The sequence below is a fragment of the Cherax quadricarinatus genome, chromosome 9 (assembly GCF_038502225.1).
Source record: "Cherax quadricarinatus isolate ZL_2023a chromosome 9, ASM3850222v1, whole genome shotgun sequence".
Taxonomy (NCBI): Eukaryota; Metazoa; Arthropoda; class Malacostraca; order Decapoda; family Parastacidae; genus Cherax; species Cherax quadricarinatus.
Window position 1 is genome coordinate 59,156,303 of NC_091300.1, and position 20,493 is coordinate 59,176,795.

The 20,493-nt window shown below is 39.1% G+C and overlaps 1 protein-coding gene across 1 annotated transcript in view; it reads right to left on the reverse strand.

Moving 5' to 3' along the window:
* The window catches only part of LOC128686032 (protein turtle-like), a 660,191-nt gene that overhangs the window by 173,987 nt on the left and 465,711 nt on the right, over positions 1-20,493 (reverse strand). The window contains exon 8 of the mRNA XM_070083444.1: positions 7,265-7,409. Coding sequence (XP_069939545.1) covers positions 7,265-7,409 — 145 coding nt within the window. The remainder of the gene's footprint in view (positions 1-7,264; positions 7,410-20,493) is intronic.

The following is a 20,493-nucleotide window of genomic DNA, read 5'->3' on the forward strand; positions in this document are numbered from 1 at the left end:
GGGCTGCGAAGCAGCTGCCCACGCAGCACGAGTATATATCAAAAACATGTCCTATGAAAAAGCCTTGGTCAAATTGGACTTTGCCAATGCTTTCAACTCAGTCAGAAGGGATGCTGCTCTCCAAGCAGTTTATAGAAACTTCCCTTCCCTTTATCCCTTCATAGAATCGTGTTATAGTGTGACTTCCAAACTATTGTTTGGGGACCATGAAATTGACTCGTGTGAGGGCGTGCAACAGGGGGACCCTCTCGCCCCCTTTCTATTTTGTTTGGTCATCAAGGAAGTCACGGAGGCACTCTCCAGCGAGCTCAATATCTGGTTCCTGGACGACGGTACCCTGGCTGGCACAACAGAATCTCTCCTGGAGGACATCAGTAAAATTAAAGACATGGGAGAAAGCCTGGGCCTTTCTTTAAACCCCACCAAATGTGAAATAGTTTCTACCAATCAACAGTTGATCCAGAATATTAGTACCGTTTTACCAGGAGCACGAGCCATTGATCCAGCCAATAGCACTCTCCTCGGTGCTCCTCTTGGGTCCAATGCCATCGATCTGGTCCTAGGAAAAAAAGTCTCAGACCTCCGGACGATGGAAAGCAGGATGAAAGACATTGACACACACGATGCCTTCTACCTACTCACCAGGTGGCCTGTCAACCCCAAAACTTACCTATTTTCTGAGATGCTCATGTAATAGACTCTCTCCTGCGGAAGTAGCCTGTTGTGCAAGCCTAGTGTGAGGCTAAGTACGATCCTGAGGCAGTGAGTAGAATGAAAAGGGACCCTAGTATAGCAGTTGGCAGCACTGATGGGATAATCTGAAAAGGTGTAATAGGGTGCGGTCTCCAAGAGCCTGTTGCAATGGGAACGCGACTCGACCCTTAGTGTGAGGCAAGTACGTGAGGCAGTGAGCCCTAGAATGAAAACGGGGGGAATATAGCAGTTGGGACTGATGACCACAGGGGGATAAAAAATAAGGGAATGTATAATTTGTCCCAGTGGGCAGGACCTTGGGATGGGGAAAAAATATATATATATATATATATATATATATATATATATATATATATATATATATATATATATATATATATATATATATATATATATATATATATACATATATATTTATATATATATATATATATATATATATATATATATATATATATATATATATATATATATATATATATATATACCCCATCCCAGATCCTCTTCCCTCATCCCAGCCTAGGCCCACTGACTTCCTGACCAAGGGTGTTGACGTTTAGTGCCCCACCAATTACAAGTTCCGCCGCTCGCTACTCCCCCACCCTCATCCCCCATGCATCCATGCTGTCCATCACCCGTCACCCCACAGCTGGCGTCCTCCCACCCCCACGATATCAGCAATGTCACAAGTAGTCGCGGGTTCCCAGGAATCTTCACGACAGAGCCAAAGCTGTCGTTCACGAGGCATCTGCCGGGTGTGCCACAGGGAATGTGCACTCAATCCCACATCTGGCAACATCCGTGCACACAATGGATGTCTAGGCTCCAGGAGAGCTCCAAATGAGAACAACCAACAGCCTCCCCCAGCAGACAGGGCTGACAGCTACCGTGACTTCACCTCTACAGAGGACCTCAAATCTGCAATCAAATTAACATCCACCAGGACTCTGACACACATCCCCAAAGCAGCTCGCCCTCAAGCTGCTAGCAAATTCACTGACCTTCTGAAGAAAGTCAACTATGCTCCTTCAAACAACAGATCCTGGCACAACTTGCTGCTTTTTGGCAATGCCTGTTTGGCTGTCCCACCAAGGAGGGACAAGTCACTAGCAACACATGTTATTAGGACAATAAATGCATTCCCAAGGGATGACAACCTCGTCCGTCTCCCCCCTAGGGCGACAAACACCCGCCGGGCAAATGCCAACAACAGGACACCCGACACCTCAAAAATCAGAGCCCAAATTAGCAAAAAAATAGAAGAGGGTAATACTATTGGAGCTTTGAGACTTATAACCAGTGAGGATACCATCGCTCCCAAGGACGTCAGCACGGCGCAAGCTCTGAAGGACAAACATCCACCCAGGGCTCCCAGTACCAACATTGACCTCCCTGACATTGCAGCAGGCGAAGAACCCTGCAGGATGCTGATGTGTATAAAGCTGCTATGTCATTTCCACAGGGTTCAGCAGGAGGTTTCACCGGTTTAAGGCCTCAACACTTAAAACAAATACTCAATCCAGCACTTGGTGAGGTTTCAGAGAGGCTGCTGTCTGAACTCACCAAATTTTCCAACCTGTGCCTGGCTGGCGGTGTCCCAGAGGCCATCAGACCCTTTTTCTTTGGTGCCTCATTGTGTGCCCTCCGGAAAAGGATGGTGGAATCAGGCCCATTGCAGTGGGTAACACCCTTCGGCGCCTAGTCGCCAAGGCTGCAGTAAGAAGGGTGAGTCAAGAGGCTGCTGCAATGTTGAAACCAACTCAGCTCGGTTTCGGCGTTCAACAGGGCTGTGAAGCAGCTGCCCACGCAACACGAGTATATATCAAAAACATGCCCAATGAAAAAGCCTTGGTCAAATTGGACTTTGCCAATGCTTTCAACTCAGTCAGAAGGGATGCTGCTCTCCAAGCAGTTTATAGAAACTTCCCTTCCCTTTATCCCTTCATAGAATCGTGTTATAGTGTAACTTCCAAACTATTGTTTTGGGGACCATGAAATTGACTCGTGTGAGGGCATGCAACAGGGGGACCCTCTCGCCCCCTTTCTATTTTGTTTGGTCATCAAGGAAGTCACGGAGGCACTCTCCAGCGAGCTCAATATCTGGTTCCTGGACGACGGTACCCTAGCTGGCACAACAGAATCTCTCCTAGAAGACATCAGTAAAATTAAAGACATGGGAGAAAGCCTGGGCCTTTCTTTAAACCCCACCAAATGTGAAATAGTTTCTACCAATCAATAGATGATCCAGAATATTAGTGCCGTTTTCCAGGAGCACGAGCCATTGATCCAGCCAATAGCACTCTCCTCGGTGCTCCTCTTGGGTCCAATGCCATCGATCTGATCCTAGGAAAAAAAGTCTCAGACCTCCGGACGATGGAAAGCAGGATGAAAGACATTGACACGCACGATGCCTTCTACCTACTCACCAGGTGCCTGTCAATCCCAAAACTTACCTATTTTCTGAGATGCTCCCCAGCCTTCAGCAGTCCAAAACTCAAGGAATATGACTCTCTCCTGAAGGCCATGCTAGAGAGTGTATTGAGTCTTTCCCTTGACGATGGACAGTGGTTGCAAGCCTCACTTCCGGTCAGGCTTGGAGGGCTAGGAGTATGCAGATCCTCCCAGATTGCTCTACCAGCTTTCCTATCCTCTTCCATTGCATCAAACGAGTTGATAAGACAAATTCTTCCTGACACCCTCAGTGACTCAGCAGGAATAGAAGACCCTAGCTATGTCAGTGCCATCACCGAATGGGAGACTCTTGCTGCTCCAGCACCAAACCCTAGTGCAGCACTGGCTCACAAACAGTCAAGCTGGGATAGCCCAATTGCTGAAAAGGTGCTTGCCAACATGCTCAGGGCTGCAACATCAGATAGGGAGATTGCCCGTCTCCAGGCTGTGAGTGCACCTCACTCCGGGGACTTCCTCCAAACAGTTCCCATATCGGCAATGGGAACGCGACTCGACCCTAAGACCCTCCGTATTGCAGTGGCTCTGCGCCTTGCTGCCCCAATTCACACAGAATTTATGTGTATTTGCGGCGAAGTGCAAGCAGACCAATACGGTCTACATGGTCTTAACTGTTCCAAAACCAAGGGCTGGCATGCAAGACACAATGAGGTCAACAACATCATTAAGAGAACCCTTGCTACAGCTGGATGCCCTGCCGAGAGGGAGCCACGATCACTTGCAGCAAACAATACCCACAACCCAGCAAACAGCCCCGACGGGATCGCCATCTATCCTTGGAAGAATGGCAAGCTCTTAGCATGGGACTATACCTGTGTGTCCACACTGGCTGACACCTATATCCATCACAGTGTGGGGCGACAGGGAGGAACTGCTGACCACAGGGAGGAGTACAATATCAGCAAGTACAGGGACATTAGCCAACAGTATCAATTTGTCCCAGTGGGATCAGAGACCTTGGGATCATGGGGAAAAAATGCCACACGTTTCCTTAAAGAATTGGGTTCCAGACTCATCGACACCACCAGGGACCCAAGGGCAGCCACTTTCATGTTCCAGCGCCTCAGCGTCGCCATTAAGAGGGGAAATGCATGCTGCATACATGGCTCACGTCCAGCCTCGGAGGAGCTGGAGGAAATTCATGATCTTTGATACATTGTGCCATTGTATTCATGTTTATGTTTTTTCTGTAAATGTATTTTGTTTATTAATAAATGTTCACATAGAATAAAAAATATATAGGGGGTGGTAGGAGAAGAAAATATTCAAACAGCTCTGGGGAGAACCTTGAATTTTCTCTGAGGTACGTTTATTGTCTTCTCTGAGGATGAGGGTCCCCATTCCAGCTATAGAGGTGGTACTTCCCTATACATATATATATATATATATATATATATATATATATATATATATATATATATATATATATATATATATATATATATATATATATATATATACACGTCGTGCCGAATATGTAAAACTGGCCAATTAGCAAGAACTCATTTAAAATTAAGTTCTTTCTAAAATTTTCTTATACGTTTAAAGATATATTTTTTTCATTAATGTTGATGTAAAAATTTATAATTTTGCACCAAAAGAAACTTAAAAAACTTACCTAACCTTATTATAAAAAAAAACAATTTATTTTAGCCTAACCCAACTAAATATATTTTAGATTTGTTTACAATAATTTAATACTAAACAAATACAGTGAAATATATTTTTTTCGTTAGGTTCAGAATGATTTTGGCGAAATTATTGCATACACAAATTTTCACTTGTCCTATATGGCAAGATGAGCGTTGCTATTTAAGCCAAGATCGCAAGTTCTGCCTATTCGGCACGACATATATATATATATATATATATATATATATATATATATATATATATATATATATATATATATATATATATATATATATATATATATATATAGATATATAGATATGTGTGTGTGTGTGTGTGTGTGTGTGTGTGTGTGTCGTGCCGAATAGGCAGAACTTGCGATCTTGGCTTAAATAGCAACTCTCATCTTGCCATATAGGACAAGCGAAAATTTGTGAATGCAATAATTTCGCCAAAATCATTCTTAACCTAACGAAAAAAATATATTTCACTGTGTTTGTTTAGTATTAAATTATAGTAAACAAATCTAAAATATATTTAGTTGGGTTAGGCTAAAATAAATTGTTCTTGTTATAATAAGGTTAGGTAAGTTTTCTAAGATTCTTTTAGTGCAAAATTATAATTTTTTACATTAACATTAATGAAAAAAATATATCTTTAAACGTATAAGAATTTTTTTTAGAAATGACTTAATTTTAAATGAGTTCTTGCTAATTGACCAGTTTTACATATTCGGCACGACATATATATATACATGCAAAACAACCACTCTGAAAGAATAGAGAAATTCCAAGCGCTTTCGTGACCACTCACATTATCAAGGAACTATGAAAGTGAAGCATCCAAGGAAGCTATATAAGGGGTCGGCCAGCACCTCACTATCAGATCCCACAACGGTTAAACACGTGACGCGCGGCGAGCCAACTTGGACAGGTCCTTTGCAAAATTCACCCCCAAGTGTATTATTAAGTTGTACCCAAATTCTATTAATTATAAATGGATCTAATTTATATAAACCAAAGGAAATATTCATATTATTGTCAAAACTGCTTTTTATGAAACAAGATTCAATTATATTCCTGTCGACCATGGACTTGCTTGATACTACTTTCTCAACTTTTTGAAAATCAATTGGATGGTTAAAATCTCTTACATGAATAAATAGAGCATTGGAATCTTGTCCAGTTCTAATGCTATATTTATGTTGTTTTAATCTTATATATATATATATGTATATATATTTATATATATATATATATATATATATATATATATATATATATATATATATATATATATATATATATATATATATAAATATATATATATATATATATATATATATATAATATATATATATATATATATATATATATATATATATATATATATTTATATATATATAATTATAACAGCTTTTATGTTGATAATTATATTTGAGATTCAAGTTTATGTATTAAATATTTAGATAAAAGTGTACATGAAAATGCAACTCTTACATAAAGTTTGGAACCGCATCATGGTCCAGTTTCCTTGATAAAAGAAATATGATGCAATTTTAACTAAATTTACTTTTAATATCAGTCCTCTTACTGTATAATTCTAATATCAACGTGTAAATTAAATATGTGTAAATCCGCAGAGCAAACTACTTAGAAAATCTATTGAATATAATGTGAGAGAGAGAGGTAATGTAAATATTCAAATGATATAGTAGTTAATATCATGAACTTCTTACTAAATTCTGATGACGACATACATCACTGTAGCGCAGTATTAGATTTCAGAGGATTACGCTGGGTAATCTATGAGGCCTTAATTGCAAAGGGATACTATGAATAAAATATTTAATGCGATATGTTGTATTGTGCATAAGCATGTAAAGTGAACAGGCACCATGCCCTCACCCGAGAGAGAGAGAGAGAGAGAGAGAGAGAGAGAGAGAGAGAGAGAGAGAGAGAGGGAGGGAGAAAGAGAGAGAGAGGTTACACATTTTCAGTTTTTGATTCAGTATATCATAAGAAAGAAGAAGTAATCATCAAAGTTAGATATTCATAACCTCTTGGGAATCGTGACTTTGTTTTACTGTGCAACATGGTGCATAGGATTCTGAGTTAATGCAAAGAAAATAACCTGAGATAAACAGAGGTAAATATGCTAATATAAACATTGTTCAAAAAGTCAGTATTACTCTGAGGTAAAACACTAATAATAAACATAAAGTACACTCAAAAAAACTTAGTCTTCTCATGTAACACAAATCAAGACAAAAAAAAAACAATAAGGCAAAATTACAAAATAAATTGAAAATAAGAGAAAATTACAAAATTCATAGGAAATAAATTATTAAAAGAAGAGTCCTAACGTGTAAGATTTATCAAGACAATATGTAACATTCAGGACGATCGTAATACTCTTATGTAATATTCAGCTGGTTAATAATACTCACACGTAACATTCAACAAGGTGGAATCAGAAAGAGGGAACGCAGGAAACAGCGGATTTACAGTAGTACAAGTGAGTCGCTGTCCATGATGAAGTCTGGAAGCAGTAAGTCGTATCCTGGACGTGCTGATATTTACCCCATGCTCCGTCTGCGAAGGGAAAGGATGGAAAGTAAGACAGACATGGTACTGAATGGAAGTAGAATGCTTCCATCTCACAAAAAACAGACAATACACTCTCAGTTCTAGAGAAAAGGTATTCCATCCTCAATTATATACTGTATAGTAAAAAAAACGCAAACCGCTCTTAATTCATTAACATACACCAAGAGCGAGTGGATATCCTCCTTCATTTCTACACCTGATGTTCACTAAGAAGCAACGTGAGTGAAATAAGACAATCCTTGCTCAGTTCTAGTCTTTGAATTTCTTAATAGACACCACAGTGAGAGAAGGCAAGCCTCCTTCAGTTCGAGATTTAGTGTTTTGTTGAGACGCAACAAGAGTGAGAAGACATGCCGTCGTTATGTACAACATATGGGTGTCATGCAGATGTTTTACCGACCAGTGGCTTAATCAATTCAATACATGGACATAATATGAAGACCGTAGACATATATATATATATATATATATATATATATATATATATATATATATATATATATATATATATATATATATATATATATATATACAGAAGATATTGGAAGAGTAGGTAATCAGTCCTTCAGCCAAGGAGCAGATGATGTTCAAGGCCATGATGTGAACATCGTGGTCTTGAAGAGTTTGAAGCACATGCATGAACACTGGCGTTTATACACTGAAGTCAAACGAGATGCAGAAGGCGCAGGCATTGTTGCTAGTAAGCTGGATTTTCTAGTGGAAGTAGGTTATGCCCAACAGTTGAGCCCGGAGGCAGCAATTAGGTTGTGTCGATGTCCTCTGTAGCAGGATATCATTACAACATATTTGCTAACTCCTACCCAACTTTTTAGCATGTCATACTTCCACTGGGAAATCTCGCCTATCATCTGGCTCCAGTATATTAGTGTCAATCTTCCTTCCTGTGCTTCAGAATCTGCTCCTAGGCTGAGTGATTTCCTCATCTTCCATTACTTCTATAATTATTTCCATAATCTTTAGATTTTATTGATAAAGCCATTACATTGCGAAACATCCACAAGTAATAACACCCAGATATCGCACATGTCTAATTCTTCATCTTGTCTGCATTCTATTCCACTGATGTGAATGCCTCTCTTAGTTCTAGATAATGTGTTATAATATGAGAGAAGGCAAACCTCTCTCATTTCTAGATCATTTGTTTCCTAAGAGGCAACAGGAGCGAGAGAGACAAGCCTCTTTCGTTCAAGATTTAGTGTTTAGAAAGAGGCAACAAGAGTGAGAGAAGACAGGTATTCCTCAGTTCTAGATCCAATGTTTACAGAGGTAACAAAAGAGAGAAAGACCTGACGCTCATTAACAAAGAAGAAATAACCATCATGGAAAACTATTCAAGTATTTGAATACAACTTTCGATAAGTGATCAGTTTTTATTCTGATAAAACACTGATGTGAGAGTAGGAGAATAATACTGAGAGAGAGAGAGAGAGAGAGAGAGAGAGAGAGAGAGAGAGAGAGAGAGAGAGAGAGAGAGAGAGAGAGAGAGAGAGAGAGAGAGAGAGAGAGAGAGAGAGAGAGAGAGAGAGAGAGAGAGAGACAGACAGAGAGAGACAGAGAGAGAGAGAGAGAGAGAGAGAGAGAGAGAGAGAGAGAGAGAGAGAGAGAGAGAGAGACTATAATTAACAAAGTTATTGGAAAACTGAGTAGTTCATTTCTTTATTTGGTTGAGAGCAAATCACACTCATACGCAAAGAAAAAAAATCACTCAAACACATACTCTGTTTAACAAATAATTTCATACATGATTAACACATCCAACACTGCGATGAATACCAGTTCATTGTAGCCAACACAATGTACCAGTACACACAATGCATACACCCTGTTGTAAATATAATTAATAATTACATTAAGAATAATCATAGCTTGGATGTAAGAGATGTCAGTGACTTTGTACTTCGTTAAAAACTACAGCAAAATGATTTTAGTTATGTAAATTCACGCAAATAAATCCAACATTTTGAAGTACATAAACTTTACCACTTCTACACGACTCTGGTTTTGTGTGACCCTTGTGTGACCCTTGTGTGACCCCTGTGTGACCCCTGTGTGACCCCTGTGTGACCCTTGTGTGACCCTTGTGTGACCCTTGTGTGACCCTTGTGTGACCCCTGTGTGACCCTTGTGTGACTCTTGTGTGACCCTTGTGTGACCCTTGTGTGACCCCTGTGTGACCCTTGTGTGACCCCTGTGTGACCCTTGTGTGACCCTTGTGTGACCCTTGTGTGACCCTTGTGTGACCCCTGTGTGACCCTTGTGTGACTCTTGTGTGACCCCTGTGTGACCCCTGTGTGACCCCTGTGTGACCCTTGTGTGACCCTTGTGTGACCCTTGTGTGACCCCTGTGTGACCCTTGTGTGACCCCTGTGTGACCCCTGTGTGACCCTTGTGTGACCCCTGTGTGACCCTTGTGTGACCCTTGTGTGACCCCTGTGTGACCCTTGTGTGACCCCTGTGTGACCCTTGTGTGACCCTTGTATGCAGGTAGGGATGGTGAGGGGTGAACTATGGCCACACCCCAACCAGTCAGTGGTGTTAGTATATAAGTAGCGAACTGCAGTTCTTGATGTTACCCACAGATCCAAGTCTATGATTATCAGTGGTTTTATCTTGCCAGAACGAAAAAGAATAAAGTTTAGTTGGATAGAAGTGTATGTATGGCTTATGAAAATATATAAAATTATATAAAAAATTAATATAGACTCATTTACACTAATATTTTGTTTGAAATATTGCTTGCCTCTGAAAGAAAAAATTAAAACAACTTTTAAGTTTATTTTCTTCGTAATTTTGAATTCATGGACTTCCTAATTACGTTATTCAACTAACATAAAAGAAAGATATTAAGCAGCAATAACATCACAGGGGTTTATACACCGAGACGTGTACTTCCTTCAGAGCTTATTCTAATCTCTGTTTTTGGGATCAAATTAGTCTTCTCTGGTGGTGAACAGGTTTCTTGCAGGTTAATGAGCAACTTACAGTCGATAGGTTTTAACCCATATTAACCAACCAGTAACATCAGTAGAAGATACAAGAATTCGAGGATAACAAACAAGTCTTTAGTTAAATGGTCAAAGGCAATTATTTAAAAATGACAAAACAGTCAGTACTTTATTATTAGTTACACTGAGAAGGAGTAATACCTATAGCAGTTGATGGAGTGTGTCGATGTTCAGTTCTCATATTAAAATAAATTAATTCAGAGGGAGATTTTTTGTATTGGAATAAGATAAAAAATTACCCCTTCCAGTAAAAGCCCGTATCTTACTTTTCAGCAGAAGGGGTCACCTGCCGTTAGGGGTGAGAGAAAGACTGAAACAAACTGACAAGCATAGATACGCAGATAACCTGCACTACGGAGGCGTAGTGCATTAACAAATCAAGCAGAGATACGCAATAGGAAGGGAGCCAGAATATATACATGAGGTCGGGGAAAGAAGTGATCGAAAAGGAGTGATTAATAGCAGTGGTATAAGTTGCTTTAATATTAGTAGTAGTAATATTAGTCGTTTTAATAGTAGTGCAGTAGTAGTAGTAGAGGTAGAAATATGAAAGTAGTAGTTGTAGTAAAGAAAAGTTGACAGACATTGGAATATTAGAGAAGAAATACTGGTAATAGAAGTAATAGTGAAGGTTGTCTATAACATCAAGTGAAGGGTACATGAATGCAGAGTTACTGGCCCACGGGAAGAAACAAATTCCCATATGGGACAAAACCCCATTAAGATAATAACCAAGGCAGAGGATAGAAAAGGCAATGAAAATATAAAAAAATGCGAAGAGGTAAGGAGACAAAGATCAGACCATGTCACAAATGTTTGAGGATTAATAATAATAATAATAATAATAATAATAATAATAATAATAATAATAATAATAATAATAATAATAATAATCATAATAATAATAATAATAATAATAATAATAATAATAATAATAACAATAATAATATATCTTTATATCTACAAGTACATTTACAAGGTATACAGGCCTAGCTGACATCAATAACATACTCCTATATAGAAAGCCGCTTGTTATGCTCAGCATTACGGGCAAAATAGGTCAATTTTGTCCCAGGATGCCACCCACACTAGTCGACTAACACCCAGGTACCCATTTTAGACTGATGGCTAAACAGGGAAAACAGGTGTCTCATGGAAACACGTCCTAATGTTTTCCAGCCGTACCGGGGATTCGAACTCCAGACCTCAGTGTGTCAGCTGAGTGCGCTAGCGATTGAGCTGCAGGACACCGGGTTAGAGCATTTGAAATACGAAATGAGAAAAGAAGTTCAATAGAGATAAGGTCAGGGGGTGAGAATCATATTAGGAATGTTGTGTCTATGGAATGCTTCAACAAGACGGTGTGTGCGAAGCCTGGAAGAAGGGTAGACACTTTTGGCACATGACCAGTTAATTGGATGACTGGGATCTCAAACATGACAGAAAAGAGCATTACTGGTGTCGTCAATGCTAAACTTCCTTTGAGCTCCTTACGTCTATCACTAAAAAGGAGCGCCAATTTCTCCAAAATACCGAGGAGGACAAAAAAGTGGCAGTAGAGGTACAAACAATTTTATTTTGAAAGGTATAATGTTGGTGAAAAGAAAATTTGATGTCTAAACGACGAAGTGTGTTATTAAGATACAGGAGACTGGAACTATAGGAAAGGCAAAGAACAGGAGATTCCACAGTAGAAGAGAGTTTGGGAGAGAAGAAATCCCGATGAGTAGATGAGTTCATGAAACAGGAAGGGCACTGAGAATGAAAGAAACAAAATTACTCTTCTTGACACAATGAGCATGGCAAAAAAAGTAATGAATGTACAGTTGTACACGTCACTGTGCACTAGCTTACAATAAACGGAGAAAAGAAAAACTTGTAACCAGGCAATCATAGATTTAGATTACCATTCATCTTTGAACTTGATGGAAGAAGCGAGATTGTTGAAAGTATTATGAAATGCTGTAACGAGAGTAGAATTATATGGTCAAAGAGCAAAGACATCTTCTAATTAGAAAAGCCAGAAAGAAGGTCATACACTAATAGTAGGAAGTATAACAGTTTCGAAATGCTTCGTATGAAGGTTTTCTGCAGCCGGTGACGGAGAAGAACTCTTACCAGAACCAGAGGTTAGGGAATAAAATTTACCTTGAAAGGAAAAATAATTGGAGTCCACGGAAAGGCCAGGAAATACTGCACTATACTATTTATTTGCAATACTAGTATACAGTACTATATCTTTACTTATTTTTCAATCTCTGCACCTTTTTACTACTATTACTACTACTGTTGTCATAATTGTACCTCTACCACAGCTGCGCTAATATTACTACAACAAAATCTACTACTACAACTGCTACTACTACTAAAATTATTATTATTATTTTTATTATTATTATTATTATTACTGATCCTACTGCTGTAGATACTACTACAACTATTTCAACTCTTCCGGTTCTTGTAGTAGCAATTGTAGTAGTAGTTTTTCTTGTTGCAGTAGTATTAGTGCAGCAGTGGTAGAGGTACAAATATGATAGCAGAAGCAATAGTAGTAGTAAAAGGGTGCAGAGATTGATATATATATATATATATATATATATATATATATATATATATATATATATATATATATATATATATATATATATATATGCAGGATAAGCCACGGGGGTGGAAATCTTTATTTCAAGTATTTTCACACTTCTCAGTGCATCATCAAGGGCTGTGCAATGTTGCAAGGGAACAACCAAAGCAGGGAGAGAGGTCTTAGAGTAGCGTAGGTGTCACCGTCCACGGTTACCCTTAGACTGGGTTAATGGTCGGTGCCAACCCCACCCTACCAACATCCTCCTACTCCCCATATGGGGTAGAAGGGTTTCTGAGATGTCAAGTAGGAAATTATAAGATACAAAAAGCCAGCCCTAAGCTTTTTCTAATCGTTTATAACAGGTCATGTGGTTTGAGAAAATAAGTTTCTCGTTAGATACTTTTCAAGTAATTAAAGAAAGGAAGACAATGTGCTCTTTGTCCGTTTAAATGTCCTGCTCTGAGGTACTCGAATGTTCTACCGAATTATCTCTTCCTAAATATTGTCTACTATTTTTCTCAGTGTCGGTTAATTTGCCATACATGGGGATCTTCTATGCTTATCCGATAATACAGTGGACCCCCGCATAACGATTACCTCCTAATGCGACCAATTATGTAAGTGTATTTATGTAAGTGCGTTTGTACGTGTATGTTTGGGGGTCTGAAATGGACTAATCTACTTCACAATATTTCTTATGGGAACAAATTCGGTCAGTACTGGCACCTGAACATACTTCTGGAGTGAAAAAATATCGTTAACCGGGGGTCCACTGTATTTCTATGATCTAAATTCTATTAATACCCTTTAACCTCTCCTTACTTTATTTCGTTATCATGTGTATGGTACATTAACAGCTACAGGTGTTATATAACCATCACAACTGACGTGGTTTGAAGTTTTGTTGTGTAAACACTGGACGGGCGTCACCAGTCCATCAACTCACCTGGCATAATGAACAATAATGTGATTTTATATAGCATTGTTTAAGATTGCGTACAATGGACTCTACTAAATAGTTATCGAGCTTGTATAACCCATAATTTGAGTTGTATGTGTGGATGTGTGTGTGTACTCACCTAATTGTGGTTGCAGGGGATGATGGTAGGGTGGGGTTGGCACCGACCACTAACCCAGTCTAAGGGTAACCATGGCTTTTGACACCTACGCTACTCTGAGACCTCTCTCTCTGCTTTGGTTGCTTCAGTGAAGATTCCCATATGTTGCATAAGTGTCTCGATTTTTCAGTGCCTTCCCTGTTATACCTGCCTGGTCCTCCAGGTTTTGCACTAATCTCTTCTGTGGAACTGTGTCAAAAGCCTTCTTACAGTCCAAGAAAATGCAGTCTACCCACCTCTCTCTTTCTCTCTCTCTCTCTTGTCTTACTGCTGTCATCTTGTCATGAAACTCTAGTAGGTTTATGACACAGAATTTCCGGTCCTTGAATCCTTGCTGGTTGTCGTTGATAAGCTCATTCCTTTCTAGGTTCACCGCTATTCTCCTGATAATCTTCTTCATGACTTTACAAACTATACATGTCAGTGTCACTGGTCTGTGGTTTAATGTTGTGTGTCTGTCTCCTTTTTTACAAACTGGAACTACACTTGCTGTGTTCCATACCTCAGGTAGTCGCCCTGTTTAGATAGAAATGTTGAAGATTGTTGTTAATGGTACACAGAGCGTTTTTGCTCCCTCTCTCTCTGGATCCCTAGAAATATATTGGCTAGCTCCATCTCCTTTGAGGTATCTAGCTCGCTGTATGCATTGTGTCCAGCATCTGATCGTGTACCTCACCTCTACACTTTCTGGAGTCCCTTCTGTCTCTTTTGTGAACACTTTTTCGAATCTCATGTTGACCTCCTCACATACTTCTCGGTTGTTTCTAGTGATCTCCCCTCCTTCCTTACTCTGCCTGATTACCTGGTCCTTGACTGTTGTTTGCCTCCTGATGTGACTGTACAACAGCTTTGGGTCGGACTTCACTTTCGCTGCTACGTCATTTTTTGTATTGTCGTTAGGCATCCCTCCTTTCCTGAGCAAATTCATTTCTGGCTCTTCCACTGCTTTCCTTATTCTCCTTGTTCCTTTGCCTTCTATACTTCTTCCATTCTCTAGCCTTCCATTCTGGCCTCCTCGTTACTTTTGTTGCCCGTTGGTGTAAACCAACGGGCAACTGATCTCCCTGCGTGTTTTCTGTCCGACTGAACCTCATGCAAAATTTCTCATGCCTGTGTAATCCCCTCTCTAGTAGTTTGGCTTCATTCATCCCACCATTCCTGCTTCCCTCGCTACGTGTAAGTCTAATATGTATTCGAGGCTCAGAACCCTGTGATCACTAGCCCCGAGGAGTCTTTCATAAGTGATTTCCTCAATATCTGCACTACTCTAAGTGAATACTAGGTCCAGTCTTGCTGGTTCGTACACTCCTCTCTTTCTAGTAGTGTCCCTTATGTGTTGGTGCATGAGGTTTTCCAGTACCACCTATATAATCTTAGCCCTCCACGTTTCTGGGTCCCCAATGTGGCTCCAAGCTTTCCAAGTCAATTTCTTTGTGATTGAGGTCACCCACAAACTGTAGCTTTGACGTGCCCACATGGACCCTTCTGGCCACTTCAGCCAGTGTGTCAACCATCGCTCTGTTACCGTCATCATATTGTTGCCTTGGCCTCATGCTATTCTGTGGTGGGTTATACATCACTGCAATTACTAACTTGGGACCTCCAGACTGAAATGTTCCTATTATGTGGTCTCTTGCTTCTCCTCTGCCTCCTCTCTCCAGCTCCTCAAAATCCCATTGGCTTTTGATGAGCAGTGCCACTCCTCCTCCCCCTCTGCTTCCTCTTTCTTTCCTTGATCTGATATCCAGTTGGAAAGATGGCATCTGTTATTATTCCTTTGAGCATGGTGTCTGTTAGAGCTATGATGTCTGGTGATGTCTCAGAATCCCGTTGGTGTGTGTGTGTACTCACCTCACCTAATTGTACTCGCTTAATTTTGGCTCCAGGGGTCGATTCACAGCTCCTGACCATGCCTTTTCACGGGTCTCTACTAGGTTACTCTCCCTGCTGCATGGGCTTTATTAAACCTCTTCTTAAAGCTATATATGGATCCTGCCTCCACTACATCACTTTCCAGACTATTCTACTTCCTGACAACTCTATGACTATAGACATACTTCTTAACATTCCTGTGATCCCTTGTTACTGTGTCCTATCTTTGGAATATCCTGCCTCTGTCCCCCTTGTCGATTCCTCATTCACTCCATCACTGTCTTGCCAGAGGCGCGCTTACACTACAGTTATAAAATCGCAACATTAACACTCCTCCTTCAGAGTGCCGGCACTGTACTTCCCATCCCCAGGAATCAAGTCCGGCCTGCTGGTTTCCCTGAATCCCTTCATAAATGTTACTTTGCTCACGCTCCAACAGCACGACAAGTCCAAAAAAACATTTGTTTCCATTCACTCCTATCTAACATGCTCACGCATGCTTGCTGGAAGTCTAAGCCACTCACACACAAAACCTTCCTCTTCTCTCCCTCCAACCGTTCCTAGACCGACCTCTACCCCGCCTTCCCTCCACTACAAATTTATACACACTCGAAGTCATTCTATTTTGATTCATCTTCATTACATGTCCAGTCCCCCCTCAACAACCCATTCCTCAGCCCTCTGGATAATACTTTTGGAAATCCTGCACCTAATAATTTCCAAACTACGAATTCTCTGTATCATAATCATACCACATATTGCCCCCAGACACGACATCTCCACTGCCTCCAGCTTTCTCCTTGTTGCAACATTCACCACCCATGCTTTGCACCCATAGACTCCTCAGTGCAGCGCTCGCCTTTTACCCTCTTGTCAGTTCTATGATTTACCTCATCTTTCATAGACTCATCTGCTGACACATCCACTCCTAAATATAGGAATACGTTCACTTCTTCTACACTCTCTCCCTCCAATCTGATATACAGTCTTTTGTTACCTAATTTTTTTAACTTCATCAACTTATTCTTTCCTATATTCACTTTTAATTTTCTTTTTCATTCTCTACCAAACTCATCCACCAACCCCTGCAATTTCTCTTCAGAATCTCCAAAGAGCACAGTGTCATCAGCAACGAGCAACTGTGACAACTCCCACTTTGTGTTAGATTCTTTATCTTTTAGCCCCACACTTTCTGCCAACGCCCGAGTATTCACTTCTCTTACAGCTCCATCTATAAATATATTGTACAACCACGGTGACATCACACATCCTCGTCTAAGGCTTACTTTTACTGGGAAATAATTTACCTCTCTCCTACATACTCTAACCTGAGCCTCACTATCCTCGTAAAAATTTTTCACTGCTTTCAGTAACCTACCTCTTATTCCATACATTTGCAACATCTGCCATATTGCCCCCCTATCCACCTTGCCATACACCTTTTCCAAATCCATAAATGCCACAAAAGCCTCTTTAGTCTTATCTAAATATTGTTCACCTATATGATTCACTGTAAACACTCACCTGCTATCCTACTCTCCGTCTTACTCCTAATTCTCCCAATAATAACTCTACCAAACACTTCACCATGTATACTGAAAAGACTGTTGTGAATTATGCTCTTGCCCAACATTTTATTATATATATGTTAATGCTAATATTGTATTGTATTTTATTGTTTTGTTTGGCGTTATTAAGCATGTGATTTTCATGTAGTTGGAAACCGCTAGTTAGAGCGCCGGTTACTAGCTCAGGTACTGACGTCTCCCTCAAAGTCACATTATCCAACTTGACGTCAGCTTACCGCTTACTGGTACAGTCAGTAGGTTCACCCACTCACTCCGGAGTAGTACTCTGCCTTGCACTTTCACACTTAGTCTGATCTCTGATTTCTAGAGTTATCTCTTCATATACAGATCCCTTGCACGGGATTATCGATGAAAGTTCCTGTAAGGATAATTTGAATTTAATGTCTCGGTGAAGACATTGATAAGAATTATGTTAGCAACTATCAGTTACTTCATGTCATATATTGAATGCCTAACTCTACTACTGAGAATTATGTCTTTCCAGTAAACTCTTGTGTCGTAACAATAGATGTGTATATAAAATTGTACCCTTTATGTGTAAAGGAAAATGATAAGTAATTTTATTGTTCTTTATTAAGATTATGGTTCATAGAGATATGAAAATCCTTTCTTAGATTTATTATTAAAGACACAAATTTTACTTGTGAGTTTTGGTCATCCTACACAAAGAAAGGAGGTTAGCAAAGAAAGTCTTTGGTTAAGAGAGCTATTGGAGTTGGAGATGTTGCTACTGGAGATCTCCCCTAGACGATAGCCAACATAGTAACTAATACCCCATTAAGGATCAGTGGCCTAATGCTAAACCCTACATACGCAACAGACTTATTCTCCTATAATTTTTGTAGTTTTATCCCATTTGCCTCTATACAAAGGAACTATGCATGCTCTCTGCCAGTCCCTAGGTACCTTACCCTCTTCCATAAATTGCTTAAATAAAAGCACCAACCACTCCAAAACTATATCCCCACCTGCTTTTAACATTTCTATCTTTATCCCATCATTCCCAGCTACCTTACCCCCTTTCATTCTACTCACCACTCACGAACTTCCCCCACACTCATAACTCGCTCCTCTTCACCCCTATAAGATGTTATTCCTCCTTGCCCTATACACGAAATCACAGCTTCCCTATCTTCATCAACATTTAGCAATTCCTCAAAATATTCCCTCCATCTTCCCAATACCTCTGTTCTCCATTTAATATTTTTTTTTATATTTTTAACTAACTAATCCATTCGTTCCCTAGGTTTCCTCAACTTATTAATCTCACTCCAAAACTTTCTTATTTTCAACTAAATTTGTTGATAACATATCACCCACTCTCTCATTTTCTCTGTTTACATTGCTTCACCACTCTCATAACCTCTCTTTTCCTCTCCATATACTCCTTCCTCTTTGCATCACTTCTACTTTTAAAAACCTCTCATATGTTAGCTATTTCTCTCTTACTATCTTTACATCATCATTCCACCAATCCTTCTTTTTCCCTCCTACACCCACTTTCCTGCTGAACACTCTAACACTACATTCTTATACCTAACCCATACATCTTCAACTCCATTGCCTATACTCTCACTAGCCCATCTATCCTCCAATAGTTGTTTATATGTTACCCTAATTACCTCCTCATTTAGCTTATAAACCTTCACCTCTCTCTTCCCTGATGCTTCTATTCTCCTTGTATCCCATCTACCTTTTACTCTCACTGTAGCTACAACTAAAAAGTGATCTGATATATCTGTGGCTCTTCTATAAACATGTACATCCTGAAGTCTACTCAACAGTCTTTTAGCTACCAATACGTAGTCCAATAAACTACTGACACTACATCCTACATTATATCTTGTATACTTATCCTCTTTTAAAACATGCATTACCTATAACCTCTCAATACAAAGTTCAAAGGCCCCCATTATCATTTACACCTGGCACCCCAAACTTACCTACTTCATCCTCTCTAAATGTTTCTCCTACTTAAGGATTTAGGGTTCCCCCACAATTACCAAGTTTCTATAAATTATTTAAACCCATCTCGCTCATCAAAATTGTTTCATTTGAGTATATATGACTGATGTATGGCGATTACAGACCTGTCCTCATAATACTTCTCTTTCTATATATATATATATATATATATATATATATATATATATATATATATATATATATATATATATATATATATATATATATATATACATATATATATATATATATATATATATATATATATATATATATATATATATATATATATATGTGTGTGTGTGTGTCTGTTTTTATAATACTGTATATAATATCCGAACAGTAATTAATTCATATATGCATTCATGAATCTACTTTCATATAGAAATACAGAAAGTACTACCAGTTAACTTTGTTAATTTGACACCATCTCTGTTAAAAGTTGAGCTGATTAATTCATGAAAATAATCTTTACAACTCTCTTTTCTATATTTGAGTTGCCAAATGTCACTTCTGCGAAGCACAGAGTGTACAGGAACATTTTTCCTTAACCGAACCTATGGATTAAAAGAGTGTACATAATTCCATTGAATAAAGGAGGACTATATAAAAGAAAGTGTAAGAATGAAAGAGGAATAAGCTTGTTGGGTATAACATATATCAGATTACGTGTATGCTAGAGTTATAGTTTTAAGAGTAAAACACAAAGGAGGATCGCAGATAAACACGGAGGTTTTAGGATGGTTGGGAATATGAAGAATGTGTATACATTGAAGCATATATGTGAACAATATTTAGATAAGAGTAAGGAAATTTTTGCTACATTTGTGAATTTTGATAAGACATAGGATAGGGTGGATAGGGAAACGATGTGGCAAAAATGTATGTAATAGAACGTAGATTTCTTAAAAC